The sequence below is a fragment of the Poecilia formosa genome, unplaced genomic scaffold (assembly GCF_000485575.1).
Source record: "Poecilia formosa unplaced genomic scaffold, Poecilia_formosa-5.1.2 Scaffold88, whole genome shotgun sequence".
NCBI lineage: Eukaryota > Metazoa > Chordata > Actinopteri > Cyprinodontiformes > Poeciliidae > Poecilia > Poecilia formosa.
This window is the reverse complement of record NW_006800027.1, coordinates 2,080,492-2,099,919: the sequence shown is the minus strand read 5'-3', so window position 1 is coordinate 2,099,919 and position 19,428 is coordinate 2,080,492. Positions and strand designations below refer to the sequence as shown.

At 38.6% G+C, this 19,428-nt stretch overlaps 1 protein-coding gene across 6 annotated transcripts; it reads left to right on the top strand.

The window, feature by feature from the left end:
• Nucleotides 1–271: 271 nt before the first annotated feature.
• On the top strand, nucleotides 272–17,994 carry rhot1a (ras homolog family member T1a). Of its 6 annotated transcripts, none has more exons than XR_001662761.1 (21): nucleotides 272–688; nucleotides 3,280–3,338; nucleotides 3,491–3,572; nucleotides 3,909–3,952; nucleotides 4,029–4,082; nucleotides 4,499–4,551; nucleotides 4,804–4,912; nucleotides 6,027–6,128; nucleotides 6,827–6,925; nucleotides 7,060–7,168; nucleotides 7,252–7,372; nucleotides 7,791–7,875; nucleotides 8,003–8,148; nucleotides 8,280–8,380; nucleotides 8,598–8,728; nucleotides 9,827–9,910; nucleotides 10,029–10,151; nucleotides 10,229–10,431; nucleotides 12,639–12,725; nucleotides 13,733–15,872; nucleotides 17,094–17,181. XR_001662761.1 is itself a non-coding variant. In XM_016673951.1 (20 exons), the coding sequence occupies exons 1-20, from the start codon at nucleotides 652–654 to the stop codon at nucleotides 17,209–17,211; spliced, it is 1,980 nt and encodes a 659-aa protein (XP_016529437.1). In that variant the 5' UTR covers nucleotides 272–651; the 3' UTR covers nucleotides 17,212–17,994. The 6 variants fall into 6 exon arrangements, 4 of the variants coding, with proteins under 4 accessions (XP_016529437.1, XP_016529436.1, XP_007557522.1 ...); XR_001662760.1 differs by lacking the exon at nucleotides 12,639–12,725 and adding an exon at nucleotides 12,213–12,335; XM_016673951.1 differs by lacking the exons at nucleotides 12,639–12,725; nucleotides 13,733–15,872 and adding an exon at nucleotides 12,213–12,335 and having other exon boundaries at nucleotides 3,912–3,952; nucleotides 17,094–17,994.
• Nucleotides 17,995–19,428: the final 1,434 nt, after the last annotated feature.

The following is a 19,428-nucleotide window of genomic DNA, read 5'->3' as shown; positions in this document are numbered from 1 at the left end:
TTGTGTTTATAAATACGTCTCTCTTTTTTAAACTCTTTTGTGTAAATGATATTTTTGATTCATGCTATACGGCTGTCATTTGATACAGAACCAGGTTTCTGCAGCTTGTTGAGTGTGTTTAGGCGCCCCCCTGTGGTGAGTGCCTTACTACCACTGTAGAAATACGTAACTGCTGGATAATGTTGAAGTAACCCGCGTGTATTTCCGTATTTTGACGCCAGAGGGCAGCATAACCGCTTGTTATATTTGGGCTTTGAGAGTTTTGTCCCACATGGCTCACTGTAGCAACCCGGTGTTGGAGGTCGGGCATGCTCCTGAAACGTCCACTGCGAACTGATCCACTGGCGCCGAAATGAACGCGATTAAGATAAAAATACACACAAACAAGACACAGAAACGCTTTTGAATCGTGTTTTTGCTCGTCTGTTAACCCGCGACTTGACGCAAAGTGTGGAGCAACCGCAGAAGAGCTTTGGGAAGTGTCCGTCCGTTTTGTCCTACAAAGCGGCGGGTGTTTGACAGCGGGAGGGCCCGACGTTAGGAAACCGCTGCGGCTGGAGGAGGAGGAGGCAGGAGAAGAAGGAGGAAGGCTCTCTGAAGACCCAATGAAACATTAAGGAGTCATTTCTGCTGAGGGAAGCGAGCTGAGTCATGAGGAAGGACGTGAGGATACTCCTTGTTGGAGAACGTAAGTCGAGGGATGTAGTCGGTAAATATGGCAGACTGATAAAATGAGCTAGAGGTTACTGCTAACTGAGAGGCTCTGAAATCCAACCGTTTAGCATGAATTCTTTTAGTAACATGCGAGTATATAATGTATCAAGGAATTATTGCCTATTTTTCTCTTTTAGGAGAGGCTATTAGTCTTTTAATTGTTTAATTGTGATTGTAAATTTAGAAACTGACTCTTCTGTAGTCACCATATATCTTTAATTAGTTGAATTTGTACTCATTTTCACCATTTTACCCAGATTTCTGGCTCTTTTGAGGCTTATACAAATGAACACAAATATTTAAACCATTTTGTTTAAATATTTTGTCGACCTTTTAGTCAAAACATGTTGGCAACATTTTCTAACGTAACAATAATCTTATTTGAAGAAGCACTTGTATGTTAAAAATTAAGATTAGCTGAAAAGCATTTGAAAGGGCAAAATTATGGGACGGTTTGTGTCCCATAATTTAAAAAATCTGTAAAAAACAAAACAAAAAATGCCCCAATTTCCATTTTAAATATAGCATCCACCATGCAAATCTTGAATTTTCAGCTGTTTTAATGATTAAAATAAATGTTATTTAACTTGTAACTGTCATTTTATTCATTCATAGTATTATGTTAATGTCACCATTAAAAACAGCCACAGAAAATGCCCTGCCTTGAAACAAAAATGCATTCCTCTTGTTGTAGTTCTTAGTGTAAACAAAATATTGAAATTTTGATTTATTTCCTTTTTTTTTAAATGGAAACGGGACATTACACAGGCTATTAAAGCCATGTATCAAATCAGTTTTTTTTTGTTTTACAGGTGCTTGAAAATATGAGGAAAGACTATCTTGGTTGTTTTAAAAATCTAACGCTCATCTTCAGTTACAGCTATTTCATAGTAAAAGCTCAGCAAAATGCATAATGAATACAGTTCTGGGGACATTTTCGTTACAAAGATGCACCAATTAAACATTTTCTCCCTGATTCTGAATTAAGGTTTCCTTTGAGGTCTGACCTGCTGATTACAGCCGATTTAGATCAAGAAAAGATTGAACCTATTTGTGCATCAGAGTGTTTAGCCCCAAACTTTATTTGGTTTTCATTGAACTAAAATAAGCGGATAAAAGTAGATGCTGTTGGTTAATGCTACTGTAGGTCAATATAATGGAAGTTGTTTGTTTGATGCATTTGATGGATGTGAAATAAATATCAAGATAATTCAGTTGTTTGACCAGACGATCACAGAGCCGAGCTTTTAAAGGGGAAATGATTATGGATTAGTTGTGTATATGTTCAATTTACAAAAATATTCCTCACATTTCCGTTACTTTTACAAACTGTTTTCTAGTTGGCACAAGTTATTCTGGGTAAATAACAGCTTAATATCAGAATCCCAACTCCCCCCCTCCCCCAAACTTTGCAGGTATTGAATCACGTCCTACTAAACTTTCCTTCACCTGGTTTGTTTGTTCTCCTGCCACGTTGTCAGAACTATTTATATTTCATCTCTCCATTTGGCGAGTAGGACCGTTACTGAGAGCAGGGCGGCCAAACGCTACGTGACAACTGAAGTGGAGTCACTCAGCTGTCTGAGAGGCAGATGGTTGTAAAATATAATCATACAGATCCATTTATTTAAGCTGTTTGCAACTTTTCACTTACTTTGTTGATTTAACTGTACTGCAAACACATTCTTGTAGATGAATGTGGTTTTGTATATTTTCTTAGTTTTAGCATTGATAATTGTTTAAACAGGAGGAGATAAAAAAAAACATGTTCATAGATTAGAAATACTTTTTCTCATTAATTTCAGTCAGTGGAAAATATTTTTTTTGACATTTTAATTGATATGTATTTCTTTGCATATATACTTATATATGTTACACATTTGTTGTAATTATAACTAATTTTAAGGCTGCAAAATATTTGGGGGAAAATCAAAATATTTTGGGAATGTTGCGATGTAGACATGACTGTGATAGATAAGTTCTTACCTGAACAGAGTTAATGTTTTCAGACCTCTTTTATAGGAAGAGCCGGTATGATGAGTAATTTCTATGTTTTTGGAAAAATATAAAATTGATTGTTTTCATCTCAATGTCATTTTGTTGAAAAATGTTGCTTTGTCAAAGAAAGAAAGCTTTAGAAAAGCCTCTAAGTACCCTCCTAAACGTTTTCTGTTTCATTAAACAACAAATGTCAGAAAATATTTTACTGTCACAGAGAGCCTGAATGCTTGGGATTTAAAAAACAAAGCTAACATTGGTTGCGCTTTAAGTAGTTATTTGAAATATTAATATTACAGCCAGTCATATTTGCTCAATGATGTTCTTGTATTTGTTGTTTCTCCAGAGATTTGCATGTCGGACGGTAATGTTTTGGGACCTTTTGTTGAGTGCAGAGTTATGAAGCTTTTTGTAGCAATCCCTTTGAGAAGGGATTTCAATAGTTAATGATGTAGACAGTATTTCTCTTAATGTAGTAAAACTCTGTTTCCTGTTGTCGTTCCCATCATGCCAGTATAAATGTCAGAGTGCTCTTAACAGCTTCATTGTTTTCCTTTTGTCCCGCAGCCAAGGTGGGGAAGACGTCGCTGATCATGTCTCTGGTTAGTGAGGAGTTTCCTGATGAGGTACGTATCAGCCTACACCCTGATGGTGTGTAATATGTCAGATCTTGACCTAGAGGCTGCTTATTGCACATATATTTGTGTTTTATACACTTGTTGTAGTGGGAAAAAAAAATTACACCAGCCTGGATTTATAATGGTGGTCTGTCTGTCAGGTTCCTCTCAGAGCTGAAGAGATCACCATCCCAGCTGATGTGACCCCAGAGCGGGTTCCCACACACATCGTGGATTACTCTGGTAACTCGTTTATGTATCTACACACAAACGAATCTCTGAGACAAACAGCAGAAATGTCACAATTAACAAACCTGTCAGTGTTAAACCCCTCTAGCCTTTCTGCGCTTGTCCATACTTTAAATTTATTTTAATACATGTCTACCAGGCCAGAATTTGTTATTTATAATAAAAGGCTCAAGCTTTAATTACCAAGTTACCCATTTATGTGTCAACATTATTTAGATTCTTGATATTCTAAGAGTTTTTCCAAATAAAGCATCCAACACAAAAATATTAAAATTCAGGAGGTTTGGAAAAAAAAATGTCACTGATTAATGTATTTTTTATTATATTTAGAAGCAGAGCAAACTGATGAGCAGCTGTATCAAGAAATCTCCAAGGTGGGTTTGGTTTGATTCTCATTGTTGTTGGTTTATCTCATGCATCTCAAGCTGATGTTTCTGTTTCTCTTTGCAGGCCAACGTGATCTGCATAGTTTATTCAGTTAACAACAAGAAGTCCATCGAAAAGGTGAAAATAATTTCCCTCCACAATAAGCACAGTTACAACTACACTGTGTTCATAAGCTGAATTTAATGCCCTAAATATCAGACCTGATCGAGGCATACTTCCTGCTCCGTCTGGAAAAACACATTTTGATTCTGATTTTAATACTTTACAGGTCTGGATATAAAAAAAAAAAAAAGAAAAGATTTTTCTGCGTTATTTACATTCTCAGTTTGCAGCTTCTACACTTTAACCCTGATGACTGTAGAAATATTTGTTAAAAATTTAGAGTCATGTCTTGTACTGAGATCTCAATATTAGCTGAAAAGGTTTAAAAACTTTGGTAATTTGTCTTTGGAACTGCAGTAAAAAAAATGTTTTCTTGATCAAATCTGGTTCAGATCATTAGCAGAATGTAATTCTGTATCTTCCTCCTAAAGGTGACGAGCCACTGGATTCCTCTTATAAGCGACCGCACAGATAAAGACAGCAGGTGAGTAAATGCTATAGTGACGATCATTCTTTCATACTTTTTCAGTTCATTTTATTTACAAAACACATTTTAAAATGTAAAATTTTTGTGGTTTGTCAGAAATGCCTTGATTAAAATAATATTTATTTAATAAAGTTAGCAGAGATTTTTGTCTTTACAGACAGTTTTATAGGTGAACAAATTGTTGGTGATGCTGATTGGTTTGATGTTATTGTTACATTATTTCTGTAACAATAACTGTCTGTATTTCAGGGTACCACTGATTCTCGTGGGGAACAAGTCGGACTTGGTGGAGCACAGCAGCATGGAGACCATCCTGCCCATCATGAATCAGTACCAGGACATTGAGACCTGTGTAGAGGTAAAACACTGATTCAGCCTCTTATTCTTCACACAAGATGATGAATATGATGTAAGTAGGCTACAGGACCAGGTTTAATTACAGTAGAGTGATGAACCTATGAAACGGTGAAGGACCTGCTGAGAACAGAAGTCAGACCCCGACTCTGTTTACATTCTGGCTGAGTCATTAATGGGTTTATGTTACCGAGTCCCTCGCTCAGCCCCCCTGACGTGGCTGAGTTAGAGGCTTGGCTGGCATCTGTCTGCATTGCTGCTTTTATTCAGGTTTCTACCGTGCCACACACCCCAGCGCAGTTTTTTCCTCTTCAGACAGATCGCTTACAAGGTTAGAGGAGCTCAGCAAGGAGGACGTGAGAGTCGGCACATACACTGTTGGCACAGATTTAGACTGTCACAGCTACCGCACAAAACAGTGTGAAGCTGTGTTTTACTGCGGCCTTAGAGAGGGCAGGGGTTACACAACATGGAGATCTGGTTCAGTTTGTCCAACTTATTGGCAGAGGATGTTGGTGTGAGATGTTGGTGGGTTGATGCCTCTGAGTAAAAGTAGCAGAGTTTAAAGTATTTATACCAGAAAACTGGATAACATAAAGCTGCTCTGGGATAATGTGTGGTCATCACAGAAAACTCCCGTATCTCTGACTCGTTCTCCAGCATCTCATCAAAGGCTTTAATCTGTGGAAACAATATGAGATTTTTGAAACTGTAACAATCAGTTAAAATAAAAGTAAAATAAAAATTCAGGTTCAGTTTGCTACATTTTCTTGAGGCTTTGCAAAAACAATTTTAGTTTGAAACATTCTTAGATGTTATAAATTGCAAACAAAAAGTGAAAACCTAAATTTGAAAGAAATTTGGGTAGCTGTAATAGAGCCAACTCTAAAGTCAACAGGAAGTATTGACTTTGGAGAAAGAAGTCCCTTTGTGTGCAGAGTAAGTCGATACATATGAGGAAATGTATCCTTATGAGAATAATGCATTAGTATTTTGCATATGTATTTATCTCCATCATTGAATCTCCTAAGCCTTTCCTCTGTACGGATTACTAGTTTTACATTTGAGGACATTTTTTTTTTTTGTCCAAGTCTTAATTTGAACTTTTTTCCCCACAGTGTTCTGCCAAGAACCTGAAGAACATCTCTGAGCTTTTCTACTACGCCCAGAAGGCCGTTCTCCACCCGACCGGACCTCTGTACTGCCCAGAGGAGAAGGAGGTGAGGTTTGTTAGACGCAGGACACATTTTGAACTCTGAAAATGCAGCGGAAACATTTACACTGGCAGGTGTTTAGTGTGTGGTGCAGCTCAGGTATTTCTGGGCTGTTTTCCCTGCAGGCAAAACAGCCCAAACTTGTTGCATCTGTGTGATTGCTATCAATAACTCTGGTGTGCTTTCTGCTGTGGCGTAGCTAAATGTTAGCTTAGATAGCTCACATTTATAAAAGTGGAAATTGTTAGAGATCAGTGTTACCCAGCCAATCATCCTCTGTTTTTTGATATTTCTCTAATGCATGACTGGCTAGAAATCAAAATTGATTTCGCAAGTATTTGTCTAAAATGATGTGAGAGATTTGAACTTTAATAAACATGTTGGAAAAGGAAATAGTTCCTGTTTGTGAAATGTTTGCTGCAAAAAATCAGCTCAGAGAAAAGACTAATCATCTAGGAGTTAGGAAGTCATCGTAACATCGAGTTTATTTTAGAAATGCTGCTTTTAGCATTTTGATGCTGAAGGTCTGACCAGTTGATGCCAGTTTTAGATTATTCTGATTTCTTTTTAATAGATTCAAGCTCAGTCCTGCACATAAAAATGAGGAGAGTGAACTGAAGAGTACTTTTCCTCTCTGATGTCGCCTTCAACAGATCTGATTATTTTATATCCTCATAAATGTTGACCCTTCCCGTGTGTTGCAGTTGAAACCTTCCTGCATTAAGGCTTTAACTCGGATATTTAAAATCTCCGACCTGGACAACGATGGGGTGCTGAACGACAACGAACTCAACTTCTTCCAGGCAATTCCTTAATTATGCGTTTGATTGTCAGATCTGTTGCTACGGAAATTAATACAAGCTCATTTAAAGAGGCGTATTTAGGCATGAACGTATCTGGGAAACATTTCTCAATGTCTTGTTCCTTATGTTTACAGAGAACCTGTTTCAATACGCCTCTGGCACCTCAAGCCTTAGAAGACGTGAAGAACGTGGTGAGGAGGAACATGGCCGACGGAGTCAGAGATGACGGACTCACCCTCAAAGGTCAGACTTTGTGTCTCTTTGGTTTCCTTTGCCTCTGTCAGGTTTTGACTGGATCTCATCCTCTCATTGGCTGGCCGTTTCAGGCTTCCTCTTCCTGCACACTCTGTTCATCCAGCGAGGTCGACACGAAACCACGTGGACGGTGCTGAGGAGGTTCGGATACGATGACGACCTGGAGCTCACGCAGGAATATCTGTTCCCTCTGTAAGCATCTACTCACGACACAGTTCTGTTTAAAACTGAAAATTAAAAACTTACGATACAACACACCAGGATTTAGTATGTTTAGTTTCGTCTCCCAATTGGGTTTTGATAGGAAACATCCAGATAGAGGCAAAACAGGCCAGTTTATTCACTCTTATTGAAAACAGTATTTCACTTCTCTGTATTTAAGAGTGCAGTAAAAAAAAACACCTCCATGATTCAGTCTGACTCTTAAAATGTTTTGATATTACCTCATGGCCATGAAAACCTGCCAGCGGTCATATATTTCCCGGTCCTGTGTGGTTGCTGGTGTTGCCTTATGTAACACAAACTGACCCAGAGTCCATCTCTGTTTGGACGCTGCTGTTGGAAACTCGTCAGGTCAGCTGCTGAACTCATGTTTGTGCCTCTATTTCAGGATAAAAGTCCCTCCAGACTGCACCACTGAGCTAAACCACAACGCTTACCTCTTTCTGCAGAGTGTCTTTGACAAACACGACAAAGTGAGTGGTCATGCACAACAGAGCAGTTTGGTTAGTTTGTCCCTATTTAGCTGAAAATGTGCTCCTAATTTTAATGCAGCAGTTTTTCTTCCAAAACCAAACGTTTTACCTGATTGGTTTAATGCAGGACAGAGACTGTGCGCTTTCCCCAGAGGAAGTGAAGGACCTGTTCAACGTGTTTCCCTACATGCCCTGGGGTCCAGATGTCAACAACACGGTGTGCACCAACGATGAGGGATGGATCACATACCAGGGATACCTCTCCCAGTGGACGTGAGTGGCTTTCTATTAATACAGGCTCTCTATCCCACCAACTTTGATTAACCCAAATACCTTCAACACAAGGTCATACAACAGAGCTCCAGAGCATCCAAGTCCTGATTCCTCCTTGTTGTTGCTGGCAGGTTAACAACATATCTGGACGTCCAGAGGAGTTTGGAGTATTTAGGTTACCTCGGCTACTCCATCATCTGTGAACAGGAGTCCCAAGCTGCTGCTATTACTGGTAATGGATCAGATTGTGTTTAATGTTAAATGTTTTTCTGTTAAGCTGCAGTTGAACAAGTAAATAGGGATTTTAACAAAACAATGCATGTTATCAATTGAATCTAAATGGTTTTGTTTCTGTGAAAGCGTCTAAAAGTTGTTAAACATATGAAACGGAATAATAATTATATTTATTTATTTGTTGCTCTTATTTTGTGTATCAATTTCTTCCTTAGTGACGCGTAACAAGCGCATCGATCTGCAGAAGAAGCAAACGCAGCGAAGCGTCTTCCGGTGCAACGTGTTGGGGGCGCGCGGCAGCGGGAAAAGTGGCTTCCTGCAAGCTTTCCTCGGCAGAAACCTGCAGGTCAGTCGGAGCGGCTATGAAAACATTTCAGAAAATGCATCCCGTATTATTCATTTCAGATGTATCACACAATTTAATGATATGTTATATTTGTAGAATGTTTCAAATTACAATAAATGTAAATAATTGAGAAAATAAAATTGAGTGAGGAAATGTTTGGTTTATGGAAAAAAACTAATTATTTTTGATTTTGTTGATTTATATACAAATTGTCTATGATTTGCTACATAACTTGATTTTCACATCAAATTTAATTGCATTCATTAGTATTTTGACTTATGAACTGCAATACACTCATTCAAAAACCAAAACAATGCATTTTTACAACATTTTTTTTAACGATTGACAAATTTTGAAGAGCATACATTTAGTGTAGGATTAGCTTGTCCTTACTTACGAGTCTAATACTTGCAGATTTATAACAAAGCTATAATTTATTTTAATCCAGACGTCAAATAAGCTGTTAAACAGGCCTATACCTCACTCCAAAAAAATAAAGCCAATTTCAGAATTTTGTTACGTTTTGTTTCATGATTGGTGGAACCTTTAGACAATAAAACCCAAAGATTAATCAAGCAGTTGAAAGTAGGAGTAGTAATATTATTTTAGACAGTCTGAATTGTCTGAAGACTCCAGACTGGAAAAGTATATAATTTGAAAAAAAAAAATTGAAATAAAAAATAAAAAGCATGACAATAAATGGATCAGCCAGTGTTAAAATGCTTGTCAGCATTTATAACGTGAAATTTAAAGATCCGAAATTCTTTTCTGCTTTAATATTTTGTGGAAAACTTTCACTTGTTGTGAAATCTAAATGCATCGCTTGTTGAAACCTGTGTGGAAATGATTTATTGCACTTTACTAGAAATACATCACCCAACGTGCTTTTTGTTAATCCATTCTTCGAAATGGCAAAGACAAGAGAACATGCCATTCAGGTGAGACAAAGATTTGTTGGTCTTTACAAAATGGCTAAAATGGAGAAAAAAAAACCTTCCACATCCACTTCTGCCAATAAATAGTTTGAAATTAACTTATTTTAACTCGAAGCAAAAATGTTCCTTAAACGGATAATATTGACTTCATTGTCCACCACAGAGGCAGATGCGGATCAGAGAAGACCACAAGTCCTACTATGCCATCAGCACGACCTACGTTTACGGTCAGGAGAAGTACCTGCTGGTAAGAACCTTTTATTCTGAGCAGAAGCTCTCCGGATTACAGCCGAATAATCGCTCTATTACAGCTTCAGTTCGGGGCTGACAGCTAATCCCTCCGTCTCTTGTCCGCTCTCCGCCAGCTCCACGAGGTGATGCCAGATTTCGACATCCTGTCGGAGCCCGACCTGAGCTGCGACGTGGTCTGCCTGGTGTACGACATCAATGACCCTCGTTCTTTCGAGTACTGTGCTAAAGTCTACAAGGTGCGGCTCCAGATGATTTGATTGGTAACTTTCTGTGTCGGTATTGGAGCAAAACATTTGACTATTTCTTCCTGCAGGAATGCTTCTTAGACAGCAAGACGCCCTGCGTCGTGGTCGCTGCCAAGTCCGACCTGCACGAGGTTCGGCAGCAGTACAGCCAGTCGCCGCTCGACTTCTGCCGCAAGCACAAGCTCCACCCGCCGCAGCCGTTCACGTGCAACACGAACGAGGCGCCCAGTAAGGACCTGTACACCAGACTCACCACCATGGCCATGCACCCGTGAGTATCAAAACACAACCAACGCTTTTACTCCTCATTTAACCTGCCTTGTTTCTTTCTGGAAGAATATCTGACCATAAGAGATTAAAGACCATCTATTTTATTACATAACTTCTACATGATGTGATTCACCTGAAGTTGTTCAAGTTCGGTCTCAGTCTCTGAAATCAAGTTTCCACTTTTCCACCGTACATCCCAGGAAAGTATCTCTAACTCTTCGTCTCTAATAAACCAGAGCTGAATGGAAGTCTGTCTAAACCTGATCAGTGTCTTACAAACTCGAAGCTCTTTGATCAGATTAGAATTCAGATTGGATTATGAAGCACTTAAAGGGATGTGCTTGTTTAATCTGATTGCAGCCCCATTCTTTAAATACTGAAGTCACACAATCGGCTGAGTGCGAGTAGCAATTTATCAGTTTAAATAAAAGTCATGGCAGATGGGCTTCTGGGTAAACTGAGGCTTTGTGATGTTGGGGGCAAAATCTGCTTTAAACATGAGATTATCAGGGAAACCAGCTTGTGTTTGTTCTGTTGATCCTCTGCAGCCTGACTGTCCTCATGCTTCACTTCTTAATAAGCAGGATTTGGTCGTGCATTTTAAGTTTTTGGTTTACAACCAATAAGTTTTTGTAGAGAATTGTTTTCACATTATTTTAATTTTTGCCAAATACATGAACTTATTGTGATCAAAGTGATTAATGTCTGACTGGACATGGATTTATATTTGTCCTGCCACAACGCACTAGGCAGCATGGTCAGGATAAAGCTGCTGTGAGGAGGAGGAGAAGTTATCTTCATCTTTTCTTTCAGTGGTAATGAAGGATAAATGTGTCAAAAAAAAAACCCTCATTCTCACTTCCATAAATTTTGTTTTAATGTACTTGTAATCTCTTGGATAAAATTTGACTTAACACATTTAACTTGCCTGCTTTAGGTCGACTTGAATCTTACATCTAAATTTTCCTGATTTGTTGATTCAGATCCTTTTACATCTTTAAAACTTATTTCTTTTATACATATATATGTGTATATAGTGAAGTATTTATGCAAGGAAGCGTTTAGTTTTAACATTTAGCATTTATTTATGATTGATTCTCTTTAAAACATTTTTCCCTCACTGAAGGAATTAACACAGATTAAATTTCAGATTTTTTCCCCCCTAAAAAATTTCATGCAAATTTGTTCGGCTAAAATAAAAGATTAATTTATTTGAAGGTATCTTTGGTCAAGTTTACCAGGGGTGCTTATGATGCTTTCATTCCACTAAGAGTATTTTTACTTTTCGTTTAGTTGGTCATCAATTTGTCCGTAACGACGTCTGTTAAATGATTCACATGTAGATTTGAGCCGCAGCTTTGTCTTATGTATTTGTCTGTGTTTATGTAAAGATACTCCATTAACATTTTGTGCTTCAGCTTTGTGTCCTCCAGTGTTTCACCAAGCGATTGACGTAAAAAACGCCACACAGTTCACTTTTTTGTTGTTTTATCAACTTGTGTGTAATCTGAGTAACCAGTTAGGAAAATATGTAGAGAAAAAAAACTGACTTGTAATTTTTTCCCCTTGTTTTTCTGGTCCTCCTAACAGCCTCATACTGTAACTGTTCGTTACCATTGTTTTTTTTTTTTCTTTGATTAAAGTAGCAAACAAAGAAAGGCATGAACTGATTAAATCTTAGGGTTGAACTGTTTGCCCCGCCTTCACCGTTTTGTATGCTGTTTGCTGTGTGTTGTGTTGCTCTCGTAGTGAACACACACGTCTCTCTGTGTCTGTCCGCAGCCACGCCCGCCTCCGGTGCATGTGTTCCTGCAACAGGTGCACTTATTGCCTGTGTCAAAACCTCCTCAAGTTGGAGCTGCTGCGCAGCATTAAGGCGCAACTCCGCAGGGTCGTTTACAACAGGTTGATACACAGACGAAGCCGTAGTGTTTCACCTTAGACTCCCTGCTCTTCCTCTCCAGACTCAGTAACACTGCTGGCAGTCGTAGCTCCTCTGCTCTCCCTCAGTTTTTGGCAGCGGTCAGATTTCCTCTGCATTTCCACTGCAGGAACTAAAGGAGTCTCGTTAGTTGCAGAACAGGAATGGTTTTGGTTGTAGTTGAAGGAAAACGACTTGAACACATCAATGTGCCTGTATGTGTTGGATCATTTTAAAATGAGACATCCTCGTTCGTTTGGTGATGGATATCTCGGTTTCTGCTGCAGCTCCGGCCGGCCGAGCCGCTCTCTGCTCAGTCAGGCACATGGCGGTGTGACCAGCCTGTGCCGGCTAACGCCCAGGCTGCTAGCCAGGGAGGTACCGTGTGTCTGCGTGGAAGTGGCGTGTTGCATGCTGCATGACCGTGCAGCGCTAGCTAAACGGACAGGAAAACATTTTTGATTTGAGGCAGTTTTATTAAAATGAGGATTGATTTATTAAAGCGAGAGAAAGTAAATGCACATTTTTAAGCCAAATAATTCAAAATTTATTTATAGCCTGGTGCTATAAATGATTGACCTGAATTCAAAGTCCAAATAAATAAAAGCTGTAAAACTCGATTGTCAAGCGACATGGCCGCCCCGGGCGTTCTGACATCACTCTGAACTATCCAATTTCAAGAAGTGCATTTGTGGGAAGAAAAATCCAGATTTACTAAAAATTAAATGTTCCCAAACCTAAAATATGACTAATTGAAAAAATTGAATTTATCACCAAGCTCTAGTGTGGATTTAATATCACTTCTGATGCATTGTAAAGATACAGAAAACAAACTGAAGCTTCTTACAGCCTTTTCTAGCTGGTGTGAATCCTCCGATCAGTGAGCTGATTGATGCCTCAGGTCCTGCAGTGGATTTACAGACTGTAAACTCTGACTTATGTACAAAATGAGAGAAACACAGCCAGTCTTCTGTGTTTGTGTTTCATTTGCTCTGAAAACTTCATTTTGTTCAGCATGTTTAATTTCTCACTGAACTCAAAAATCCAAAATACTTGTTTTCTCTGGATAACTTTAATCAGCTCGTCGGATAAGATTTGATGTTTTCAGTCTCATTTTGTCTTTATTTTCTTGCCTAACGCTCAAGTCTTAACACGCAGTTTACCATAATATTTCTGCTTTGTATTTGAATTTGAATTGGACATAACCAGGTTGCCTCTGTGTCTACTGTGTGTTAAGGCCTGATAAATTTGATTAACAGGCTTTTTGAAATCAGAATGTGTGTTTTTATGTTTTTGATTGATTAAACTGCACCAATCACGTTCATTTCATCCTGTTTTTCTTTTCCCCCCCCACGCCTGTTAATGTCTTTCCTCTCTGTAGGTGTTCATATCCGTGTTTCTGGCTGCCGCTTTTCCTCTTCCTCTTGCATCTCTTCACCTTTTTTTAACACCTGACGCCCTGTCTTACTTGTTCTCCAGCTTTTAAATTAAACCCAACTTGGCGCTTAGCGAAATGCTGCCATCTACTGGTGTGTGAGAGGTTTTGTCTCCGTCTCTATAATAACAGGAGCTCAGTGTTTTGAACCTGGTGGGAGTTGTCGGCTGTGGGAATGTTTCTGATAAATTTGACCCGCATGGAACCGGACCGTGCCACGTTTCATTCAGTGCTAACCTTTTTTTGTTTTGATTGCTTTTTCTTCTTCTCGGTTATTAAAGCAGCATGTAGCTGTAGATCTTCACAGCCAGCTGAGCGAGAACGACTCCAGGAAATGCTTAGGGTTCACTAAAGTTTCACACCAGGAGAGCCAGAGTGGTCAAAAAGATTAATCTGATAATAAATGAAAGAATCATAACATCTTCAGGCTATAATAATAGGTTTATCAGGGGACTGTATTACTTTCCAGACTGGCTATTTTTTGGTGTGAACTGCGTTTATTTGCTGTGTTTGTGGAGCTTTTTGTGTTTGAACTCTAAAGAGATGTGGAGCTGGGTGAAACTGTTTTTTTTTTTTTAAATCATCATTATTATTATTTTATTCTGTTGTTTTATATGATTTAAAAGAAACTTTTCTGTTAATGAAAAACCATTTTGAACCACTACTTCCAATTCACTGGTTTGATCAAATTCAACAACCTTTAGCGGTGTAAAACTTGAAGATTTTAGATTTATACACATTAAAAAAAACATTTAATGTTCACTTCTGAATCCACTGCCAGTTATTGCAGAAATTAACTTTTTTTAATCGCAACATTAAATCATAGTTTAATGCAATCATATAACTATATTGTAGTATGCATTAAGATTCTTCCATTGTTTTGAATTTGGAAGGAGTTCAGTGGTGAACCTTCAACAAAAGTGCTTCACAAATAACATTTGTCAGTTGTCATTGCAAATGAAACCAACCAATTAAGTTTAGATTTTAATAGTCATTTCATTAAACATAATTCATAGCTATATATTCATAGCTGTGAAATCTTTAACATGGGGGGTATCAGTGTTGGGGTTTAAAGGGATTCACTGGATTAAAAGTCTAATTATAAATTGTTTAAAATGTATTTTTTTTAAAGAATCGTGGTCATTTTGAGGTTCACTGATGTTTGATATTAGTTTCCTTCTGTACCAGAGATAATAAACTATAAACCACTCCCTGAGACTTTTAGCATCTTGATCACCTACTGCGGTGATCATCAAATGCCGACTTACTGGCCACTTTATTAGGTACACCTTGCTACTACCTGAATGGAGAGTTTTTGCTCTTTAAGCAGCCTCAGTTCTTCTGTGGAAAAGATTCAGCAAGGTTTCTGGAACATTCCTTAATGTTTTTGCTCCGTATTAACAGGAAAAGATCGTATAGTTGGTTGAAGTTTTGTCTTCTGCACATCCACGATTCATTTGCTGTTTCTACCAATCGTCCCTAGAGCACTACATAGCAGTGAGACCTGTTGACTAATCACTTCAAACACCAACAAGCCATCTTCTGACCCCTGACTTGAGATTTTGCGTTTAGTCTCTCAAATCTTTGTTCTTCCACGTTTTGATGTGGAAGAACAAAAGTCGTCTTTGCCACATCCAGATGCTTGAACCCATTAAGTCTCTGCTTTGTGACTGGCAGCCAACTCGGTGTACCTAATAAAGTCGCTCCAGCGGTCTTGTGGTTGTTAAACTTCACGCACTGATATTGATATTTCTGCATCGTGCAGGTTAAAATTAAAACAAACCACCTTGGATTTAATATTAATGCTGGTTTTAAATTTCTAATAGTAAAACAGTAACAGATGCATCACTAATCCATAGTTGCAGCCCCAGTGTGCATAATTCTGCGGTGTCTCCCAGCTTCACCTGCTGTGTGGCGTTGTGACTGTGTTTGTGGGAACGCTGCTGGGCTGGGTGGAAGTAGCTCTGAACTTCCTGCTGTCAGGGGAGGATTTCAGGCTGGTGCTGCAGGTTAGACGGTCATCTCCAGCATAGAGGAGTCCGCTTATATGAAGGCCTCCGCTTGAGCAGCCAGCTTCTTCACAAAGGTAAAGAGAGAAACCACACCGACGGAGAGTTTCACAGTCAGCAGCTGGTCTTACTCTCTTTTCAACCATCGCTGGAGTTTCAGAACGGTTACTATTGAAAGGCTTTTAGTCTGGTTTCTCTTTTTATGCTTACAAGAACATCAGTCACGGTGTGTTTCGTTTCACTATAAAGACATATTTAAAAAGAAGAAAACCTGGCTTTGGTTTTCTTTTTCTTATGCTTTTAACTGGCTTTTTGCTCCTTTATTGCTTTCTGTTTAGTTCGCAGCTCATCGTTGACTTTATTTGGTTAGCAAATGTTAAACAGCTCTGGAGGAAACACAGGAGATCATAAGATGTGATTTTATGATAGTAGAGTTGAAGAAATGCTCAAGTTTCAATGATTTTTTTAAAGTAATGCATTTCAAAAGCCTCTCCAAACCTGCTTATGCTGAATACTGATTGATTCTGCTTATAAGAGTGATCCTACACGGTCAATCAGGTGTCAAAAACAGAATTTAAAGCAGACATGCTATTAGACTGGAGGTGGAGCCTTCAGTCACAATTGGCATCATTGTGACCCAAAAAACAACTCGGATTCCAACTGCTGTAATTAGTAATGTCACACACATTTTTACTCATTAGTTATTGTTTATAGTTATACATGTGAGGTGTATTTATAATGCTTTAATTACATTTCTTTATTCTGGCTTATATTGAGAACATACTAGTTGAGTTATTTTTTTCTCTGGTAGCTAGCTTTACATAAACAAAGCTTGTAGCTCACTGTGTATTTAAAACAAAGTTTGGTAGCTGGCCAGGTCAGAGATTAAGGAAGGGCAAATACTGTACTGTGTATTTTTTTATTTTTTTTTTTTGGGTTCTTTTCCCCCTTTTATTCCTCCAGGGCTGCCGTAGAAATTGGATAACAAAGTTTTGTTGTTAGATTTGCTGCTTTTCTGACACCCACCTGTTTCTCTCTCCCTGCATCTCCTCGTTGTTTGACCCTGTACCTTTAAACCAAATGTCAAAACAAAGCCCGGGTTCCTGTTTCAGGCTCATTTTTGTCCTCTGTGGTTCCGATTCAGGAAGTTGCCCTCTGTGGAGCCCCTTCAGCTTTGCTTTGTCATTTGGCAACTCGGAGAAAGTCCATCACCGCACAGTGCTGGTCCTGGTTCACGCTGCTTCCTGTTTGGGTTTTGACCCGCCCTCACCTCTTCTGTCGCGTCTGTCCTCTCTCAGGCACATGGCCCAGGCGGACCTGAAGAACTCCACCTTCTGGCTGAGGGCCAGCCTCGGTGCCACCGTGTTCGCAGTGTTGGGCTTCGCCATGTACAGAGTGCTTCTAAAACACCGGTGATGGCGCGGGACGAGACGGCGGCTACTTTCCACTTTGGTCCTTTTTGTTCCTTTCTACCTGAGAGACTAAAATTAAAAAACAAAAAAAGACTGCCTGAACAAACCAAATGGGCTCATGGCCTCGAACCCACCTCTCCCCTTTTCTGTCCAAGCAGCACGAGCGAGAAACAAACTTTTTTACGATTGTGGTTTACCTGTATGTAGTTGGCGAAGAGACACTATTTCTAAATGCATTGTTTCTGTGATCTTTTGGCCTAATCTGTTAGTTCAAAACTGATTTATCTCGGATGATCTGGTCCCGTTTTAATCCTCAGGCTCTCATCTAGTTCGACATGTGAGGCAGCCAAAATGAAACACTGCAAAGGGACTTGAATCTGTTTGTATTAAAGTATATGCAGTATGTTATGTATTTATGTAAGACTGTAGGACCTGTAGAGGAGTACCACAAGCCAAACGCAGCATCAGCAGGAGCAAAGCAGCATTTAACACCAACATCATCATGCACTTGTTTCATTTGTGTGTTAATTTATTAACCCATTGTTTGGAGTGCACCACATGAAACAGATTGCTCATGTATTTTTGTATTTAGTATTACTGCTCAACGTTTCTGACTGCTTTTATTTTTCTGGTTTTCAAATAAAGCTTTGACCTTCCTTTTCTTTCCGTTTCTGCACCACGAGCAAACGACTCTACGACGACCTCACCTTCCTAAAACTAGAAACGTGTTCACCGCCCACTGCGTCTTCTTCTGCAGCATTTACAATAAAGACTTCGATATCTGGTTCCAGCTTTGTGTTTGTGTGTCAATAAGTGGAACCACTTTGCTGCATTTGGTGTAATTCAACACCCACTGTGAAATTTGTTTTTAATTGTTCGGGTGTTAGCAGTACATCAATTATCCAAGATCACCTAAAATAGTAAATAAAATCATTATAACAATGCTTTTGCTCAGATTCAACACTGAATTGTACTTTGATTGGCTGCTGCAGTCAATATTCAACCCCTTAAACAGTATTTATCAGACTGATTCATAAGCTGTTATTGCATTAGATGCGTCTGCAACGGAGCACCTCAAATTTTGTTTTTGTTAAAAATATTGGAAAGCCAAGAAAATAGTTGTAAAAAATAAAAAGAAATGATTGCTTTGGATAAGAAAGTAAAAGAAAAACGGCAAAGGCCTGAAATGTTACAAGGAATTCAACTAGAAGTTTAGTTCACTGGTTTAAAGTTGAAGTAATAGTGGCTACGCCCCCTGGTGGCAGGAAGAAGAAACAATCATGACTGCCACCAGATTGAGGTGGAAAAGAAAAACCTTCACCGACTGTAAATCACCTGCAGCAAGACTTGATGACAGTAGTCTCTGGGAAAGGGGTTTCCAATGTGCATTTGAGACCTTTTATTTAAAAAATAATAACATTGTGAGATTTTCAGTATGTTAAAATCTTAATTCTAGGTACATAAGGGTTTTCCCCCAACTGTGTTTATTTACTTTTACTTAAATGTCATTAAATATAGCAGCACAGCCATCCAGAAACACTCACTGAAATCACAGTGAAGGGCCCTCATTTATTAAACCTCTCTGTACTGCCTTGCTGCTGAAAATGTGCTATATAAATAAAATTACCTTTTCCTTTAAACCTGGCCTAAATAAAGCAAACATATATCTGGAAGCAGTGACTCATGTTCCATTTTTGTTTCTGAGAAAATAGTTTTGAATGCCAACTCCATCTCATAGCTCACCCAAAACATTTTATGCGTGACATTTGAATAAACCAAAACCTTTCTGTTTCAGATAAGTAGTGATCGCTCTTGATTTTAGAAAACTTTATTTAAAATGTTTTGTGTTTATTTTGTTGACAAGAAAATAAGCATTACATTTCTTATTTTTTACTCTCACAACTTGTATTTATTTATTTATTTTATTTATTTATTTTTTTTTTTGGTCTACTAGTATTTTACTCTTGATTTTACTCGGCTTTCATATCAACAAGTTTGGAAACCAATCATCTAAAGTTGTGCATTTAACATGGCAAGACTCCATGTCTGAGCTCTTACACCACTTCAGACCCAAAAGCACAAGAAAAACTGACTCCAGAGTTCCTCAAGCCCCATAATGAGGGTAATATAAACTAAAACTAGAACTTTTCAGATCAGTGTTATGTTTGGAGAAGCATAGATAAAGGATAAAGGATGTGGATTGCTTTGCTTCCTCTGGCAT